The sequence below is a fragment of the Lipophrys pholis genome (assembly GCF_963383615.2).
Source record: "Lipophrys pholis genome assembly, chromosome: 10".
Classification (NCBI taxonomy): domain Eukaryota; kingdom Metazoa; phylum Chordata; class Actinopteri; order Blenniiformes; family Blenniidae; genus Lipophrys; species Lipophrys pholis.
The window spans coordinates 14883389-14901045 of record NC_137640.1 but is presented as its reverse complement, the minus strand read 5'-3'; the positions used below and the strand labels follow the sequence as shown (position 1 = coordinate 14901045).

The following is a 17657-nucleotide window of genomic DNA, read 5'->3' as shown; positions in this document are numbered from 1 at the left end:
CTTTTGATCATTTAATACCATTACAACCATAACTCAATATAACAGTCATATTATTTACAAAAAATAATCTTCTTTACCTTAAGTATTTGTGCCAATGATGCGCTCTCCTGCTGTGCCATGGACACACCCACCAGTCTCTCCATATCTCCCAGCTGCCTAACGGAGTCCTCAATTGACTCAAGGTACTGAAGTTCTGCTGCCATACGTTGCTGCAGGACTGCCGGTGAATACTGTAGTTTAACTGAGATGTGAGGAAACGGTATAGGACAAGGGAGAAATCAGTTAAAATTACAATTAATCTCAAACAGCAAGAAAGGTATTCAAAAACAAGCTTGCATTATCTTACCTGTGGATCTCATTCCTGTTTTAAACCCATGAGCTGAAGCGTGTGCAGTTGAGCTATTCACACCCTGAGTGTCACTTCTCACATGCTCACTCCGAGAGTCTGCTGCTGGAGGAGAACCAGTGTGTGGATCATCAGGGGAAAAAATCAATCTAGGCCTGTAATAGAAGAATAGAAATTCATGTTTTGTTTTTGTAAGTTTGAAAAGATCGTCTTTGAAGTAAGTTAATGGATATCTGCACATAGGATTCTGTCGTGGCATGATTGTGTCCGACCCAGATTTAAGCATAATACATAGCAGAATGTCTCAACACACAATTTAGTGCTTTAAAAAATGTAAATAATATCAAAACATTTCACGTAAAGAAAGTAACTGCAGTGTAAAGTCATATTTCTATAATTAGAAGTTCTAAAGAACTTAATGCAAGACTAATCTGCTTAGAGGCCATTATTTCTAAAGGAAAATTAGGTTGGTTACAACATTCTAAAGAATGAAAGGAGTGGTTTTGAGCAGCGCTGAACCAGCTGAACTAGCACCAAAACTTTGAGGAGGAGGCTGAGAAAATGAGATCATGAAAGGATAAAGGTGGATGTAGGTTGCTGCTCAAAGAGGATCAATCTAAGGAAGAAAATCTAGAGTATATCACCACAATGTCAAGACATTAAGCAGTGGCCCATTTCCTCCAGTGACCCCAATAGATTCCAATTCATATAACTATACCATGTCATACAAAGAACAGTTGTCATATGCAAAACCTGCAGTCTGTTCTAAATTACAGAGCAGGCACAATCTCATGCAAAATATTTGTGATCGGTCTAGTTCTTCACAATAATTCACATCTATGATGAAAATAGTGTGGAAACCTATAAGAATGTCTTGTCTTGACTGAATTAGGCACACAGGGTTCAGAAAATCCCAAGAATCTGCCACTTGGGTTTCACAGTGCCATTAGAGGACTCAAATGTCACTACTTTGTAGTGAGACTAAAAAAATAAACTCTCCCGCCTTTCTTGGCAAAAGGCCAAAGCTGTGGTGAAGCAGTCTGACCCGACCAACCACTTTGCAGGCCCCAAAAACAAAATAGCCAGTGTTTTCTGTCTAAGGTGGAACTGCAGCTTGCTCTTGTTAAAGGGCCACTGAAACCATCAAGCCTTCAGCAGAAAAGCACGGCACAAGACTGTTTAGATTGGCAGCCTCAACTTGGCTCGTAGTGTAGTTCAGTAATTAGTCATGCCCAGATAAATTTACTTAAGGCTAATAAATAACAATGTGTTCCAAGTGGATGTTTTTGAGTGGTTGGAACAGCCTTGCTTGGGAACACCCTGTGCTGAAAATATCCAATTTTAGTCCACAAGTTCAAAATCAATTTTTGTGTAGCTCAGAAATTCATACACTGAGGAAAGTTATTAGCTTTACAAGTTTTCACCTTATACAAACTTAATGGAAAGTAAGCACTTTTCAAAAATATTTTTGACAGTTTTTGGAGCAAATCAAAGTGGCAATGAAAAGAAAAGTCATTGTCAAACTGTATCCTAAATCTCTTCATCCCACCATCCAGTATAAGTCAACAGACCACCGCAACATCAAAGCAGTGTTGCACCAAAGGTGACTGAAAACCAAGAAGGGAGGAAATACCGGAGACCACCGGGTTCAAGTGTAACTCAAAACTTGTGGATACAGCAGGCTGTGTTTCTTCACCGCTTTAATTCTTTAACATTTTTTGTGTCACCCAACTAAACACATTTTTCTTTATTGCAGAATATTGTGGATCATTACCCTTGTTGATGTTGCTCGAATGTGTCATTGGTATGGACACTCTTGGATTGGCTATTGACGGGGGTTTTGCTTGAGCTTTTCTTTCTGGAATCAGATGATTCCGAAGGGGGTGAACAAGAGACATGCTCTTCGACAAGAGTAGCATCACTGTGGTCAGATGCTGTTCCTGGCAAGACATGAAATAGTTAGCTTGTATAGTGAAGTCATTTCGCACCTCAATATGGCAAATAACTTCAAAACTGTTAGGCATAACGGTTTACCTAAAATAGATACATATATATTTAAGATCCACAGCCATAAAAGAATAGTATGAAACTGATCATCACCTTTTTTTCTGGTGGAGTGTCTAGAGAGTGGCGAAGAGCCAGATGTTGAACCAGAAGAATAATGTGGTGAGTGAGCAGATGAGTGAAAAGACGAATGCTGGGAATAAATGCCTCCTGTGCTTTTCTCATATGGTGATCTCCTCATCAGCTCTTCAAAATGACTATTCACGCTGAAAGAAAAGGAATGTAATCAAAGCCATGCGTCATTTACGTTTCACTTTTTTTTTTTTTTTTTTAATCAAAAACTTAAATAAAATTAACATAAACACATCGTCAGGTAGACAAGAATGCCTCAAGTCGCATATGGAAGAAAGTATTATGAAAGATGTAAATGTTGGCTTTGTAGCTTACATACTCCAAGCAGTTTTGTATATTTCAGGTTGTGTTGTGGAAATGTATTATGAAAATTTGGACTCATTGCCATTTTTTAAATCTTTGATAGAACAGAAAATACACAACATATGTATATGCTATATACTTAAACTAACATCTAAAAAGTCTCAAATAAAATCTTTCATTCTCTTATCCTTCATCTGTGTAGCTTTATTGCCACCCAGTGGTCACTTAGGGTACTACCTTTTATTTATTTTTTTACCTTGGAGAATTGCAGCCCCTCTTCAAATGGCCACTGGCTCTGCTACTATGTGATGACACGAAGTCATCTTCATAGACAGCCGATGCTCCACGAGCATGCTCAGATTGCTCAGACTGGGCAGAGGGAGAATTCCGCTCCAAGTTTCTCTCACTCACTATGGGACAAGGTAGAGGCGGTGGAGAGATACTATCACACATACTGACAATCGGTGGAAATAACAAGTTTAACTGCATTTACAACAAATACTAACAAGAGAGTGAGCAAGAGCTTTTTCAACTATTAAAAAATAGCCCGTCAGAAGAGTTTTTGGCTCACAGGTGACCATCTTCATCTTAACTGAAAAATGAATATATTTTCGTTTATTAGAAATGAACTCATGTGAACTTACCTTCAACACGGCCACAAAGGTTTTTGGTGAAGATGTTGATTACACTGAGAGGACTTCCTTTGTTCAACTCTTCCCAGCCTGTTTTGCTGCTATTGTGTTGTGCAAAAGGTAAGCAAGTCGCTGCATCACTCTCAAACTCCAACAGCCGCTGATAATCCTTCCTTTGACTTGTGCCGTAGTCCACTGCCTCCAGATGAGTGGGTGTTCTCTGTGAACCTCCATTGAAGGGACGAGGACGGCTTGCTTCTTCTTCAGAAAAACTGCCTTCACTTAAAAGAGGGCCCTCACTAATGGAACCGGCACTTGAATCGTGGAGATCTGTTAGACCCTCTTCCTTGTTATTTTGTGCAACTTTTTCAATTCTCTCCACCTTTCCCAAGCCATTGACCAAATTTCTCTTTTCCGGTGAGGTACTGTTGAGAACAGGCCCTAACCTGTCCACATAAGATGCACATGGACTGGTTGGACTGACATAAGGAACACTCTTTTCCATCTCTTCTCTGAAGGCATGGAGATTGCCCGATCCTGGAAGAGCCATGCCGTCATATGAACGGTGACCTGTGCTTGTCAAAATTCTCTGGATTCTCGAAGCCATGTCAGTATTTTCTGCGGCACATGAGGCAGTTTCTGCCCAGCGACCATCATTAAAATCAGCAGCTCTAGGAGTGTATATATTATCCACAGCCACTGAAGTTGCTGTACCATAGTTGATCCCATCTCCCGCAAGTTTCCTTGCCTCATTCTCTATGCGGTTGGAAAGGGATGCTGCAGTGGCCTTGAGGGCCTCAATGCGAGACACTTTAGACTGCGTCCTGTTGAAAGACGATGCGGCTGGTTGCTCGGTGTGCTTGATGTTACCGGTCGCTTTCTCAAGCCTCAGAAGTTGAGAAAGGAGATGGTCGCCAGTGGTCACACGACTACTGCTGGAACCAGCCACAGGACGAGCAGCTGGGAACAGATGGTCTGGCTGAAGCAAAGAGGCAACTCCAACATCAAGAGCAGTCCTGCAAGAGTTAATGTTTCACATGAAGATTACAAGGAGACTGAAAAGAGTGGGAAAAAATCTGGTAGCGATTTCACCAATTACTGATTAACACCAGAGTGACTGGCATGATATTAAACTAATCAGCGTCATTTCATGTCCAAGACTTGGGGCACTTTTTAAATCGCCCCTGGCTCTGTGATTGGCTTCAAGTGTGTTCTGGTGTTTCTACGAGATGCTGAGATGAAGAAAACAAGTGGCGAGTCTCTGATTATTAACTCTGCCACATTTCTTCTAATTTACCGGTTTGAAAGAAGAAGTTTGGCTGAAAAGCTGCAGGTCAGGTTCAACTTTCTCCATTGTAGTTAGTTTTTAAATGCACACAAACAGAAATGTGTTCAGAATTTTGCAAATGTGTCCAGGTGTTTTAATGTTTAGAAATGTTTAGATATGTTTATATTTATTAATGACTGAAAAATCTAAGAGCTTAATAAAACAGGTTTTCTTTCAAAGCATTTTATGAATTGGTGTGTTGTTTGAAAATATACCTTTTGTTTTCCCTAAACTCAGACTGTCATTTCAAGTAAACCAGCTCCAAAACACATTCATTTTCTAAAAGGGACTAATGAAGCGTCTGCTTGTATTTGTTTATAAGTATGTTAATATAAGAGTCTTAATAAGTGCTCGCTATTCACTAGCTGTTTCAAAGAACTATAATGTTTCATCACTAGGGGCCTCACTCTATCTATAAAAGGCAGGATTGTTTTAATGTGGTTTAGAAACGCACTGTATTTAAATTAAGTTAACACGGGCTCAAATCGAATTATAAAGAAGAGCCCCACCTCAGAAATTTATCACCAGCTGCCACTGGTTGTAAATATCTTGCTGAAGATATTGCGCGCATTTAAAATCAATGTTCTTTAAACCACAATTAAAAAAAAAAAAAAAAAAAAAAAAATCAATTTGCGCAAAGACAAAAAGCATCGTTATCTTCATGCATCAAAGTAGGGACTGGGGCATAAAGCATATTCATTCCTCTACAAATTTGATAAGCAATACAACCTCTGGGGTAACCCATATAAATATCTCCCCAAAACAAATTGCATCTAACAATAAGGAGTTTCTGTTGGAAACGATCCATTGTTTTCCCAGATAACACCCAAACAGAAAATCATGCGACTTATAGAGTGTGATTTGTTGTTTACGTTAACGCCTAGTAAGAACTGCAGTTAGCTTCTCATTCTGAAGAATACAGAAGATGAAATCATCCATTCATGCTGAGGAGTTTGCAAATGTGTACCTGGATAGAGGAGGAGGTGGCTGATCACTCAAAGATCTATCACTACTTGAAGGGCTCTGTGGAGCGTCTAGTCTTTTGTTCTCCTTGTCCGACTCTCCTGAGGGCTGGTACATTGGTCTCTGAAGAAGACCACACATTGAAATACAGTTTAATGATTCAAAGATTTTGCTTAAACACAAGATTGTTCTACATTTTGCTCAATCGATTCTTATTTAAAGTATATGCACTATACCATGTCGGTTGAGGAAGTGACATCATACGTCCGTCTGGTCTCCTCGCCAAGTTGAGCCTCTTCGATCAGCAGTTTGCTGTAAGTCTCCTGGAGTTGCTTTTGCACGAGAGCCACAGGAGCCTCAGATCGAGCAACTTCTCTTTGCTTCCTGTAGAGCTCTTGAAGTCTCCGATTTCTCTTTTCTGCATCTTCCCTCAGAGCCCTTTTCTCCTCAGCCCGTTGCCGCTTTCGCTCCTCTTGTTGCCGGGCAATGTACTGACGAACTGTATCTGCATCATAGTGTCGCTTTTTGTGAACGTCGTCTGCCATGTTGCTGGTCATTGATCGGCTCGTCGTGGGACTTGCGCTGCGGCAACCTCTTGAGGAGCTAGCTGCTGCCCCAGCACGTCCCCAGGTAGAGACTGCGGTCCTTGTTTGTGACCCTGAGCCCCCTCTCCCTCTCCTACCACTGCTGCCACCCCGGGACCTCTTTCTGGCCCTTTCTTCTTCTACTTCTTTACATTCAAGCTGAAGGTCATCAAGGATGCCCTGGATGTCTGTTGACAACAGGTCTGTGCTTACTTCCACTGGGGCTTTGTCCTGAGCTGCAGACAAATGCACAGATGAGGTTGCTTGATGATTTTTTAGTTGTCCTGAAAATTTACTTTGAGGTCTCTCTGTGCTGTTTGGGCAAGGTCGTCGGTTTAATTGTGAGCTTGAGTCTGAACGGTGACGGGAAGCTGGTGGATATTCAAAGAAAGGCAACACATTAGAATTTGCAACATAAAACAACCTGAGAATACAGACAGACCGATGAACCTAAGGCGCTTTTTTAAGTTTTAAAACAAAGACCACATGCTATTCAATCCGTTAAATGACTGACCAGACCATTTTCTGTGGTACAAGTCACAAGCACTTGGGACAGCAACTGGAAACCAGGCCATGTCTTGTGCAGCCAACCAGAAAAGCCAGTCAATCTCTATTCTTTCCGGTCACTGGTACACAGTGCAAACTGTGTGTGTGTGTGTGTGTGTGTGTGTGTGTGTGTGTGTGTGTGTGTGTGTGTGTGTGTGTGTGAGAGAGAGAGATTAAGGGAGAGTATGTGTGAGCTGTTCATTTATTGATATGATTTGGCCTGATTCAGCTGCGGTCCTGCCCTCCATCAGTCTCAGACAACCTAAAACCCTTTTAAAAAATAGGGGACGTTATATCTCTTGATTTCTTGTAACCCCATGGACAAAGTCACAAAAATGACATCCAGTGCAGAACATTATGTTTCATTTTAAAGGTTAAAAGTGGATGGACTTAAATGAAACATTTATAGTGAAAGGAGGACATTCGACATTTGAAAGAATGAGGAAAAGTAACTGTCAAGTAACACGACAAACGCTTTAGTGATAAAGACGCACACCAAATACAACTTAATGGAAATAATACTGGGGAGACATTTGACATAATAACACATTCTGATTGCCATTTCAAAGTCGATTGGACTACCAATAACAGTTTCTGTTAGTCACTGTTGTGTGTTTTGACAAAAACAGTACACGCTGTTTGATGACAGTAAAGGGAGTAAAACTGTATGTGTACTAAAGAAAAGATTTCAGATTCCCTCGGTCCCACCTGTTATGCTCGATCTCTCAGCTGGACGGTGACCATCCTTTTCCTTGGGTAGCTTTGGCGCTGAACCCAGAACCATCTTCACCAATTTCTGGCCCTCTCGCCAAGACGCAGGACTGATTACTGCAAAGTAATAATGTTGACTGCTTAGATGTTGACCTTGAATAGCACTGCAACACATTCCAGTTCATCTCCTCTTCATGGAATACGAGTGCATGTGTGACAGTGAATGTATGCATGCCACTACTGCAACTGACTCCCTCACATGCATACGCATACTCTATGACTGATGGAATGGAAGACATAAACTAAAAAAAGATTTTCCAAACAGGATGGAATGAAATAATGGACAGCTGAAAACCGTGGATTAACCACAACTGAATATTATTAGTTAACAAAAAAGAATACTTCATAACAGCTAATAGTAGTTGACCCTGACTATATCAACTTTGCAAAAAGACCCTCATGAGGGAATTTATGCAAAACAGAAGTTAAAGTTTAAAGTTTTTTGCAGTTCTGAAATGTCCAGGGCTAAATTATGTCTGCCCTTTGTACCCAGACAGATCACTCTGTGCATGTTTGATACAAATTCCAATAGTTTTTTTTCCCCATCTACCGTACAAAAACTAAAACAGCAGCAGAAATCGAGCATTGCCAAAATGCATGGGGAGGTTTATTTTCACTGCATTGTTTGTTGTTTTTTTTTGGCAAAGCAACTCTTGGTAAAAAAGCAGCACATCAACTACTCCAACAGCTGTTTGCACTAAGTGGTTGAGCCAACTAAACTGGCTACAGATTTCAGGGCTCTATTTATAGGATTCTGGCAACATGAACTGGGAGACCAACCGGAGAGTAGCAGGAGGACACACAAGACGTCAAACGCAGAATGAATGACAGCCACATCACAGAAAATATTTGTACGATCAGATTTCAGGTTTTAGAATCTAGATGATCAGCTGACAAATGCATTTCCTCGTGCCCAGGAGCCTGATACAAATCAAGATTAGTGAGTTGTTCAGCTATATTTTGGCTTAACTCTGGCTTCTTGTAAATGCACAGCTGGCTTGTTTTAGCCATTAAAGATGAAACAGAAAAAGCATCAGGGCCACTGCAGACCAATCACATCCCTGAACTGCACAGTCATCAGTGTTGCATGTCCTCACAGGCTCTATAATAACGGGCCAAACAGATAATTCTATATAAAAGAAAGATGTTTTCGCTGATATAGACTTCTTAGGCATCATGCTGTCTGCATGTAATTGCATAAATATGTGTTCCTTTGCTATTTCACAGATACAGCGCCGAAAAAAGTAGTTTTCTGTTGACAGCTGAAGATAAAAGGTGAACAGTCTAGTCATTCCACATAATCTCAATATATTTCAGATGATGTGTATGAGCTATATTCTAGACAAGTAATGTCAATATTTTTTTATTTTAGAAGTATCTGTTTAAGTGATGAGGGTTCTTTTTCCCCCACCTGTCAGAACTATGTTATTCCAAACTTCATGAGGCTGTGGCTCTTATGTGTTGGTGTTTGTGTGCTGCTTCGCTAGTCATACACTGCATGTCACACATACTGGATATTTCTTCAGGGATTATGTTCTTAAACACTACATCAACCGCCAATGATATATTTGGTTTCTGTTGTGAAATAAACAAGTTTGAAAAGGAAAACAAAAAATACTATAATCAGAAAAATGCCAATTTTGAGGCAAAATTATATCACAGTATTTGATTTGTATTTAAATGACAGACTGCATACTAGTCTGTGTTAAATAGTTTAAATTATGTTTTCTAATGGTTATTTTTAGATAAAGTTAGTATGAGATTGTGACACATAACTTGTGTGTAAAGACAATTATATAATTGCAAACAAACAATGTGTACTGGATAAACCATTTATCACCATAACATTTTAACACCATAATAACAACGGTCTTAATATATGAAGACATTTGATGAACACAGCTTGTTCAGAAGAGTTTTAACCAAAGACATGATTCAAAACTTAAGACTCCTGGTTTTGTTTTATGTGCAGTGACCAATGACAAAAGCCTACCAGACTGCTGTAAATGCTTAGCTTTTCTACGGTCACCAATTAAAAATAGATCAGAGGGTGGGTTGGTTCTCACACATAAAAGAAGATAATTTTACCTGGTTTTGCATTTAGGTCAGATGAAGGGGCAGCTCTGTGAACCTTCCTGACTGGTTTGAGATGTTTTTTCTCTTTTGACCTGTCTACTCTCTGTTCTTTCTGCTGTTGATGCTTGGTCCTGGTGGTCTCTGAAAGCAGAAGACATGTGCAGAGAATAAGCCATATACCACAGATGGAAAGGAAAACCTATCAAACAGAGTGATCAAATAACTTTACATGTTTATTTATTATGTCTGATGTTTTGAATAAAAGGCTTTGGTCCTAAATATAATGAACAAAAGCAAGGTATGATGTTATGTTATAGGTGATAATCGCAAATTACATAGCCATAAACCAAATAAGCAAAACAAAATAAAAATTTTCAAATCATTCAATCAACACAGAACATGTATGATGTACAATTATTGACTTGTTAGGCTTGTGCTAGTGTTTTTTTAAAGCTTAATCACATCTCAGGGTTATACAAAAATACAAACGTGAAAAAATTCAGCTTGAAATTCAAGCAAAAGAACAATGTAACATCATGGTAAGGAAGAAAATGTAACTGAAAAGAAATTACAGTAGTGAAAATACAGGCGTATGTTCAATATTTACCTGCAAACTGTCGAGACAAGTCTCTGTATATTTCTCTGCTCAGATTATGAAAGTCATCCTCCCTCCAAACTTTACCATCAGGGGTTTGGATTTTTGTCTCGGTACTATTAAAACCTGCACATACAAGAGAAATGTAAACTGCAGCTACCCGTTTCCACCTGAACGGCTAAAATCAGTATTCAATAACATACATTATATCACACATAGTTAAATAAATGAGAAAGTTGATGGTATGGGAATAATTAAACAGTGAAGATACCTTTGTAGATAGGTGCAGGTGGTGCAGTTGCTACTTTGCGTATCTTGGCTGTAGGCATGTTGCTTGTCCCGGTATTGATACTTCCCATAAATGCCATTGTGGGCTGCTCCAGATAACCGAGTAGCTTCTGCTTCTCCGCAGCCTCCTCCATATGTTGTCTCTGCCTTCGAATGCGCTCTTTGAGCTTTTCCAACCTATCATCAGGTTGATGTCGTCTTAAGTTCTCCAAGCGTTGAGATGCTGAGCCGGGGCTGGTGGAGGGAGTGCTTTCCCCATGGCGTGTAGAGGCTGGGGTTTGAACGGCGCTTGGATTCAACTCGTAACTCTCCATGCTAACTTGTGCTTTAGGGGTGCTTTCTTCAGTCCTCAAGGTGTCCAGGGCTGGCTGGTCATTGAGGTAGCGTACCTCAGTGCTCCCAAGAGCTGAGGAGTGTGTGCTGTCCAGATCCCTGTCTGTCTGTCTGTCCCTGGTGTCTCTCTGGTAGACGAGCTGGCTCGGATGTGAAGAAAGCGGAAAGGATGGATAAAAAGACCCTGGCACCGACTTCAGACTGGAGGCCTCCAGCGGAGAGGCGGGATGTGGTGGAGGGGTGGCCTCTCTGTACACAAACCAGATTACATGGGATCAGGAAGAGGATCAAGATTTACTTTTAATTTACCACTGACTGAGTTTACAGAATAACACAGTTACAAATGGAAATCTATGAGAGGAGGGATAATTACATTCTCTTAAAATGTCTGTGAAGAAAAATATGACAACCATAAATATATATTTTTACATATTTCATTTCCTGCAATGAAAATCCTTTAGAGCAGTTACTGACTCAGGCCTGCGGAATGGGGTCACGTGAAACATCAAATGCTGTGCGCAGTCACCTTATCTCAGAGTAAAACTGAGTAATATAGTCATCAAATAATAATTTAATAATAATAAAAAGAATTATAATAAATTTGAATTCTTGATTGTATTTTTTTTTCAAAATTGTTTTTGTTTTAAGATTTAACCACATTTTTTATGTTTTGTTGAATTAATTTAATGTCAACACATCAATAAGAAGGTTGAAATTGTAGTGGAGTAAATTAATGAAAATCTTGCAGAAGCTATATGTTCTAAGGACCTAATATACTTTGGAGGGTGATACTTATTATCATCCCTTATATATTAGTTTTTTCTTTGCTCAAAATAAAGCTGTTAATGTGGATCGATTTTTTTCATATTAGACCAAGCTTCAATGCATTTCAGTCTCACATATAAAGGTACAAAACCAGCAAAGATTCTCTGGCAGGGAGTTTTCCTGTTGATTCTTATAATAGATGGAAATAATAAGCTCATCATTTCTATACATGTTGCACTTCAAGCCATGCTTGACGTCGTTATACTTGTGCAGCAACAGAACGTAAAGTTGCAAAGTTAAGTTTAAAGCACCGCCCTGAAAAGTCTGTAAAAGTAAATGTCATACACACAAATCCTAGAATAGAAAGGCACCCAGGTGACAAGTTTTCAGTAAATTATTTTTACCTGTACGACGCCAGTGGTTCCCTAAACTCCACACTATTGTTCCTCCGGACATTGCTGTCCTGAGTAGTGTTTCTCAGAGGGCTGCGTGAGCTGCTCTTTTCTGGACTTTGTTGACTTCTGCACCTGGTCTTGGAAGGTCCTGCACGAGAATCAACTTGCCGTCCATCTAAGAAAAAGAAAGCCACAAGTTACATTCAAACTAAAAGCATTAAATCTGTCTTATGAAGACTACAATAAGGTACAGTAATGTTGTACAGTATATTTATGATAGATTTATCATTGCAACATTGATATTTGAAAAACAAAGATTTCCCTTAAGTAATCCACAACGTTGCCTGCAAGTACGCAAGAGAACACTAATGATGCCAGCGGTTTGGAGAATCTTTAATATTAATGAGAATGATACATGTAAGGGAGACGGTAAACTATGTTCTGCCAAAATATCGAGCGAAGGGGTGAAAGCTAGTTTACACGACACGAGCAACGTAATCACGAGTTGGACCAGCAGAGTTAGCCCAGCTCATTAGTTTAATAGTTCACAACGTAACTCAGAGCCGTGCTACATGCTAAAGGGTTTCGGGTTCACACGCCAGCATTGCTACATGCTAAATATGATCAAAATATGTGTGTGTGTGTGTGTGTGTGTGTGTGTGTGTGTGTGTGTGTGTGTGTGTGTGTGTGTGTGTGTGTGTGTGTGTGTGTGTTGGAGGTGCACGTAGCATCGATGCAGAGACTGTGCGTGGATGGTTTCTGGCGACACATAGGTTTTGCATTTTTCAAAAGTATTGTACACCATTAGTGCAAATGAAATGTCAGGAGACACCAATCAACACTGTTGAAAGTTGCAGTCCAAAAATATGAACGACTTTCTCAAGAACAACTGAATTTGCCCACAATGAAACGTTACTGTTTTGGACTAACTCACCTCTGCCAGTCTTGGAGGATTTCTTCTTGGATGAGTCAATAACAGAGTCCAGGCAAACGCCTGTTCCTGGAGCCGCTTCTATACGGTTTTCTATGTGACGCAGCTAAACACAAGAAAGACCAATGTCAGAATATATCAAAGTGGTGCAGATATTGCAAATAGTTTTTTATTGCTCATAGCAATGATTTGTGAGAGCTTGGCAGTAAGTATAGCATTCCGTGGAAAACTGCTCTAAGAATACGTACAGCAGTTTTGCTCTGAGCCAAACTTTTCCATGCACTTGTCAACGCTGATGGAAAAAAAAGAGATAGATTTTCAAAATTCTGAATTATTTGTGACACAGATATTCTTGTAACGTCAAATATAGACTTATTTGAGGAAATATCCTAAACTTGTGTTTGCACACTTTCAACTCACCCGTGTCAATGTTGTGATTGGTTGCAGGTTGTTGACCAGAACTTTCAAGAGACACCTGAGTCCTCCTGCTGCTACTCATCTCTTCCATTCACCTTCAGTCAAGATAATCAAAGACAAATGTTCTAATCAAGTACACAGACAAAACACCAGAAATGTACTCAAAATAAGAAAAGAAATACAGGAAACAGGAGTGTAACAAACTGTTTCAGACAAGGTGATTGCTGACAACAGCCCTTATAAATATTTTTCATATTGCAGTTTATTCCTAGCATGAGTTGATCCAGGTTAATAATTGTATCAAACATACACAGTATTTGGAATTGTCCAATATAATTATTATTATTTGTTTTAGAAAGTTTGTCCCGAAAATCTCCTGCACAATCGTCACAGTTTTGGGATAAACAGCTTCAATAAAATACTAAGAACACCAGGGGCACTGCTTGGTTAAGTCCTGGTATCTGGGATGTCTGTACTTAATACAATAGATTGACATCTGAGGGAAGCTCGCCTGCCATTTAAAACTGGTTATACAACTGAGCATTCCTAAAAGGTAAACACATGTCTCAGATCTGCAATATGATGTTTACTTAAAACACCTTCAAACACGTAACAAGTCCTACCTCAGCACTGCAGTCATCAACAAATTCATTGAAATATTTTGTTAACAATAGCCAAAGTGCTTTTAAAAATACTAAAGTTGTTCTACTTTAATTAGTTACACCAAATCTGAAAAATAAGTCGAGTTCATAGCTAATAGTGAGTGTTTGTGTTCTTATTAACAACCTTTGAGTCACAAGGAGTGTCGTCTCACATCATGACTTTCGCACAACAATCACGTGACGCTGTCCTCAGGCTCAATGGAAGGGAAACAGAGAAACAAATGTGTTTCGATTTTAAAGCCCGAGGAGTGCGAGTTATGTAACCACACAGGTATGACTGCCATTATATGGAATTCTCATCAAACTCGCCTGTGACGACTTTGGACTTGTTTAATTAATCTGATTAAAAACAAATTTAAGACAGTGATGTGTTTTCCGTGCTATACGAATGCAAGAAAGCTATATCCACAACATTTATCAGGAGTGATACTCACATAAATATTACCAAGTTAAACCAAACTCAGGTTATCATCTTGATGTTGGATAGTTGTATTAAAAGTTAAGTTAGAATATCACACACCACCACTATATAAAACACTTTTATTACTATTGTACTAAGTGTTGTAATCTTCTGTAGTAGTAGTATTGTAACAAAAGGTGCATCTACATTTCAAAAACTCAGTGGAAACAATCGTGAGGTTGCACTCAGGTAAAACGCCTGTATAGCGAACAGGTGCCATACTGCTGAAAAAGAAAGCACTTCGACATTTCGTCTTTCAAAAGTTGTCTAAAGGGTCTATCATCAGTACTAAACATTTGATGTGGAAGCAAATCCTTAATGTGACATAATAAGGGTATCAAAAGACAAACCCAGGAGCTAATTTGAATACCAGTACCACTTTAAGTGGTTGAATGTGGAGCGATTCCCTCAATAAAACACAACCTATGAAAAATCCAAGATGGCGCATAAATTCTTCTTTTTCTCACCCACCAAAGTGCTTCTTTGCGACTTTGTCTCCATACGTGGTCCGCGTTACCTCTCATCGGCACACATTAACCATATAAACACAAAAACGCAGGGACACTGGCAATTGCAATATAGATGCACACCAGAAGTGTCACTACTGCGCAGAAGGTGCATAGGGCTCAAGCAGTGGGCGAGGACGAAATATAGTACCAGCTTTGACTTTATTCGGGTTGTAGATCGCTCTCAGTTAATCACAGTAAACCCTGATTTCAACGCCTGGAATAACACGAATGTACCGAGATTGGTCTGGCACAAGTTTGCCTGTCATTCGTGGACTTTACGTTAAGGTCACTATCATTTGGAACACTCTGAAATAGACTGGTTCATATCGCCCAGGTGTTCATGGCGTCAGGAGAGCTATCCCGAAGCTGACCCCAGCAGATGGTTACGACAGTACTACATGTCTACACAGAAATCTTAAAAGGCAACACGTCTTCGTCTATAACCACATTACAAGTCCGGGTAAAACTCACCGGTGTAACGAGAGCACACAATCCAGAGTTAATCTACTTTCGGATGTATTGCCAAGCTGTTTATTTGTTTGTACCAAATACGATTAAACCTACATCTAACTCGACTTTTCTCCCGAAAGCCATGGTTGGTTTTTATCACGATCACCGATAAATTCCTTACAAAGTAACTCTCGGAGCGACTGTCCTCAACACTACTCAGTCCAGGAAGTAGTCGGAGCCGCGAACTCGAGAGAGTTAATTTTAACGCTAGCCGAAGGGGGCATTATGTATTAACTGGGTTGAGTAACTCTTAAAAGAATGAGAACATTTACTTCTGGAAGAAAATCCCTTGGTGTATCCACGGACACAGTCACACGGATGTCCTCATGATGAAAATATCCCAACTTCGTCGGACTTCTTCAGTTTCGTCCAGCTGTCTGTTTGCTAACATTAGCGTCGGGCTGCTAACGCTAGCGGACCGATGTGAGCTAACAGTTCTGCCAACTAACCAAGCAACTTTTTTTTTTTCTACCAATATGTACTAAATATCCTGATGCGTGTTCGGGCAGCTACATCTTCAGATCCGCCAGCGGGGAATCTCCTTCAAAGAAATGTCGCCACCCGTCTATGAGATTGGCTTTCGCGGGTTGCTATGTTGATGTTTCTCAATGGTGAAATAGAGTATCCAGGACGAGTCGGCAACCGAGGGACGCCGAAATATCGCGAGACTTGGAGAACGTGATCGTTGAGCAATCGCTCTATACCCCCCCCCCCCCCACTCTCTCTCTCTCTCTCTCTCTCTCTCTCTCTCTCTCTCTCTCTCTCTCTCTCTCTCTCTCTCCCCCTATGGCGCGCGCGCAGTTTTGATCTCATCATGGCTTAATGTGCAATTTGATTTAGTATTGGGTCGATCTATTCTTTGTTTAGATTTTTAACTTACGTGTGTGAAAGAACACGCCTTTAATATTTACTCATTTTATTGTATTGAATTGAATTGTATTGTATTGTATTGTATTGTATTGTATTGTATTGTAATTCTTTATTTCATTCAAAAGTAAAAATAAAATAAAAACAAACAGTCTTAGCAATAAAACTTCCAATTCAATACATTTTGAATGAAAAGGAACAGAAGAATACTCTTAAACTCACTCATTGTGAAGTTACATGTGGACTCAAGCAAAATGTTGTTGACAATCACACATTCAGTCTCTGATACAGTTCATGGATTCGAATGGGCTTTTCATCTTGTGTCAATGTTTCAGTACTACTTAACAAAAGTACATGACAGAAAAACTTCTGTCTGATTCACTAATTACTTTACCTTTCAAAGAAGGCACAAAAGAACACAAAGAAAAGAAAGACAGACACTCACAAATCTTGCTTTTGTTTTCATGATTTATTATTGCAGGATGAAAACATGGATCTGGATTTTCTTCTTCTTCTTCTTCTTCTTCTTCTTCTTCTTCTTCTTCTTCTTCTTCTTCTTCTTCTTCTTCTTCTTTTTTTTTTTTTTTAAGGGTGGGGAGTAGTTTGTACATCCACAATACTAACTTGATTTAGTTCAATCCATTGAATAGACTGAGCAGTCTAATCGTGTGTACTCCTTTGCACTCAGAGATCAACAAAAAAAAAAAGATATTAATAATTATTATAAGATTGTTTTTATGGAACATTTTATTACTCCCCACATTATTGCTCTGCATGGAGCCTATCATATTCCTGGCTGACTTTAATCACACACACTTGGAGTAATTGGCTGCCATGGCAGCGTGGCCAGGGAGCAGCTCAGGGTCAAGGTGGTGACCTTGCAGCAGTGGGATTCAAACCTGCAAATCTCTGAACAGAAGGTGGCGATAGCCTCCAGGTCACCAGGGTCAGGAGATGTATAGCTTCAATCTTGTAAATTCTTCATTTTGTCTCAGTTTCCTCATGGGACCATGATAACGTTATTCAGACAACAATGACTCCTCCTCTTTCCTAGTGACAGTGGTGTTTGTTGTCAATGCTAGACAATTCTTTTTACAAAGAACGATTTTGTCATCAAGTGTGACTCATATAGGATCTTGTTTTTTTTTTTTTTTTAAAGAATATTACATGTTCTTTCAAGCCGCATATGAGCACATGTTGAGATGACCTTTTCAAATCCAGTTGCTCTCTATGATTAGGAA

At 39.6% G+C, this 17657-nt stretch overlaps 1 protein-coding gene across 1 annotated transcript in view; it reads right to left on the bottom strand.

Annotated features, from left to right (window-relative positions):
- The window catches only part of cep350 (centrosomal protein 350), a 31207-nt gene extending 15007 nt beyond the window's left edge, over positions 1-16200 (bottom strand). The window contains exons 1-17 of the mRNA XM_080472675.1: positions 15822-16200; positions 13412-13503; positions 13240-13283; positions 12995-13097; positions 12070-12235; positions 10551-11149; positions 10292-10405; positions 9697-9825; positions 7546-7665; positions 5944-6662; positions 5712-5830; positions 3430-4433; positions 3042-3195; positions 2447-2616; positions 2121-2286; positions 347-501; positions 78-241 (exon numbers count right to left, since the gene is read on the bottom strand). Of these exons, the coding sequence (XP_080328801.1) occupies positions 78-241; positions 347-501; positions 2121-2286; positions 2447-2616; positions 3042-3195; positions 3430-4433; positions 5712-5830; positions 5944-6662; positions 7546-7665; positions 9697-9825; positions 10292-10405; positions 10551-11149; positions 12070-12235; positions 12995-13097; positions 13240-13283; positions 13412-13499 (4014 nt within the window). The 5' untranslated portion in view covers positions 13500-13503; positions 15822-16200. The remainder of the gene's footprint in view (positions 1-77; positions 242-346; positions 502-2120; positions 2287-2446; positions 2617-3041; positions 3196-3429; positions 4434-5711; positions 5831-5943; positions 6663-7545; positions 7666-9696; positions 9826-10291; positions 10406-10550; positions 11150-12069; positions 12236-12994; positions 13098-13239; positions 13284-13411; positions 13504-15821) is intronic.
- Between the last annotated feature and the right edge of the window lie 1457 nt (positions 16201-17657).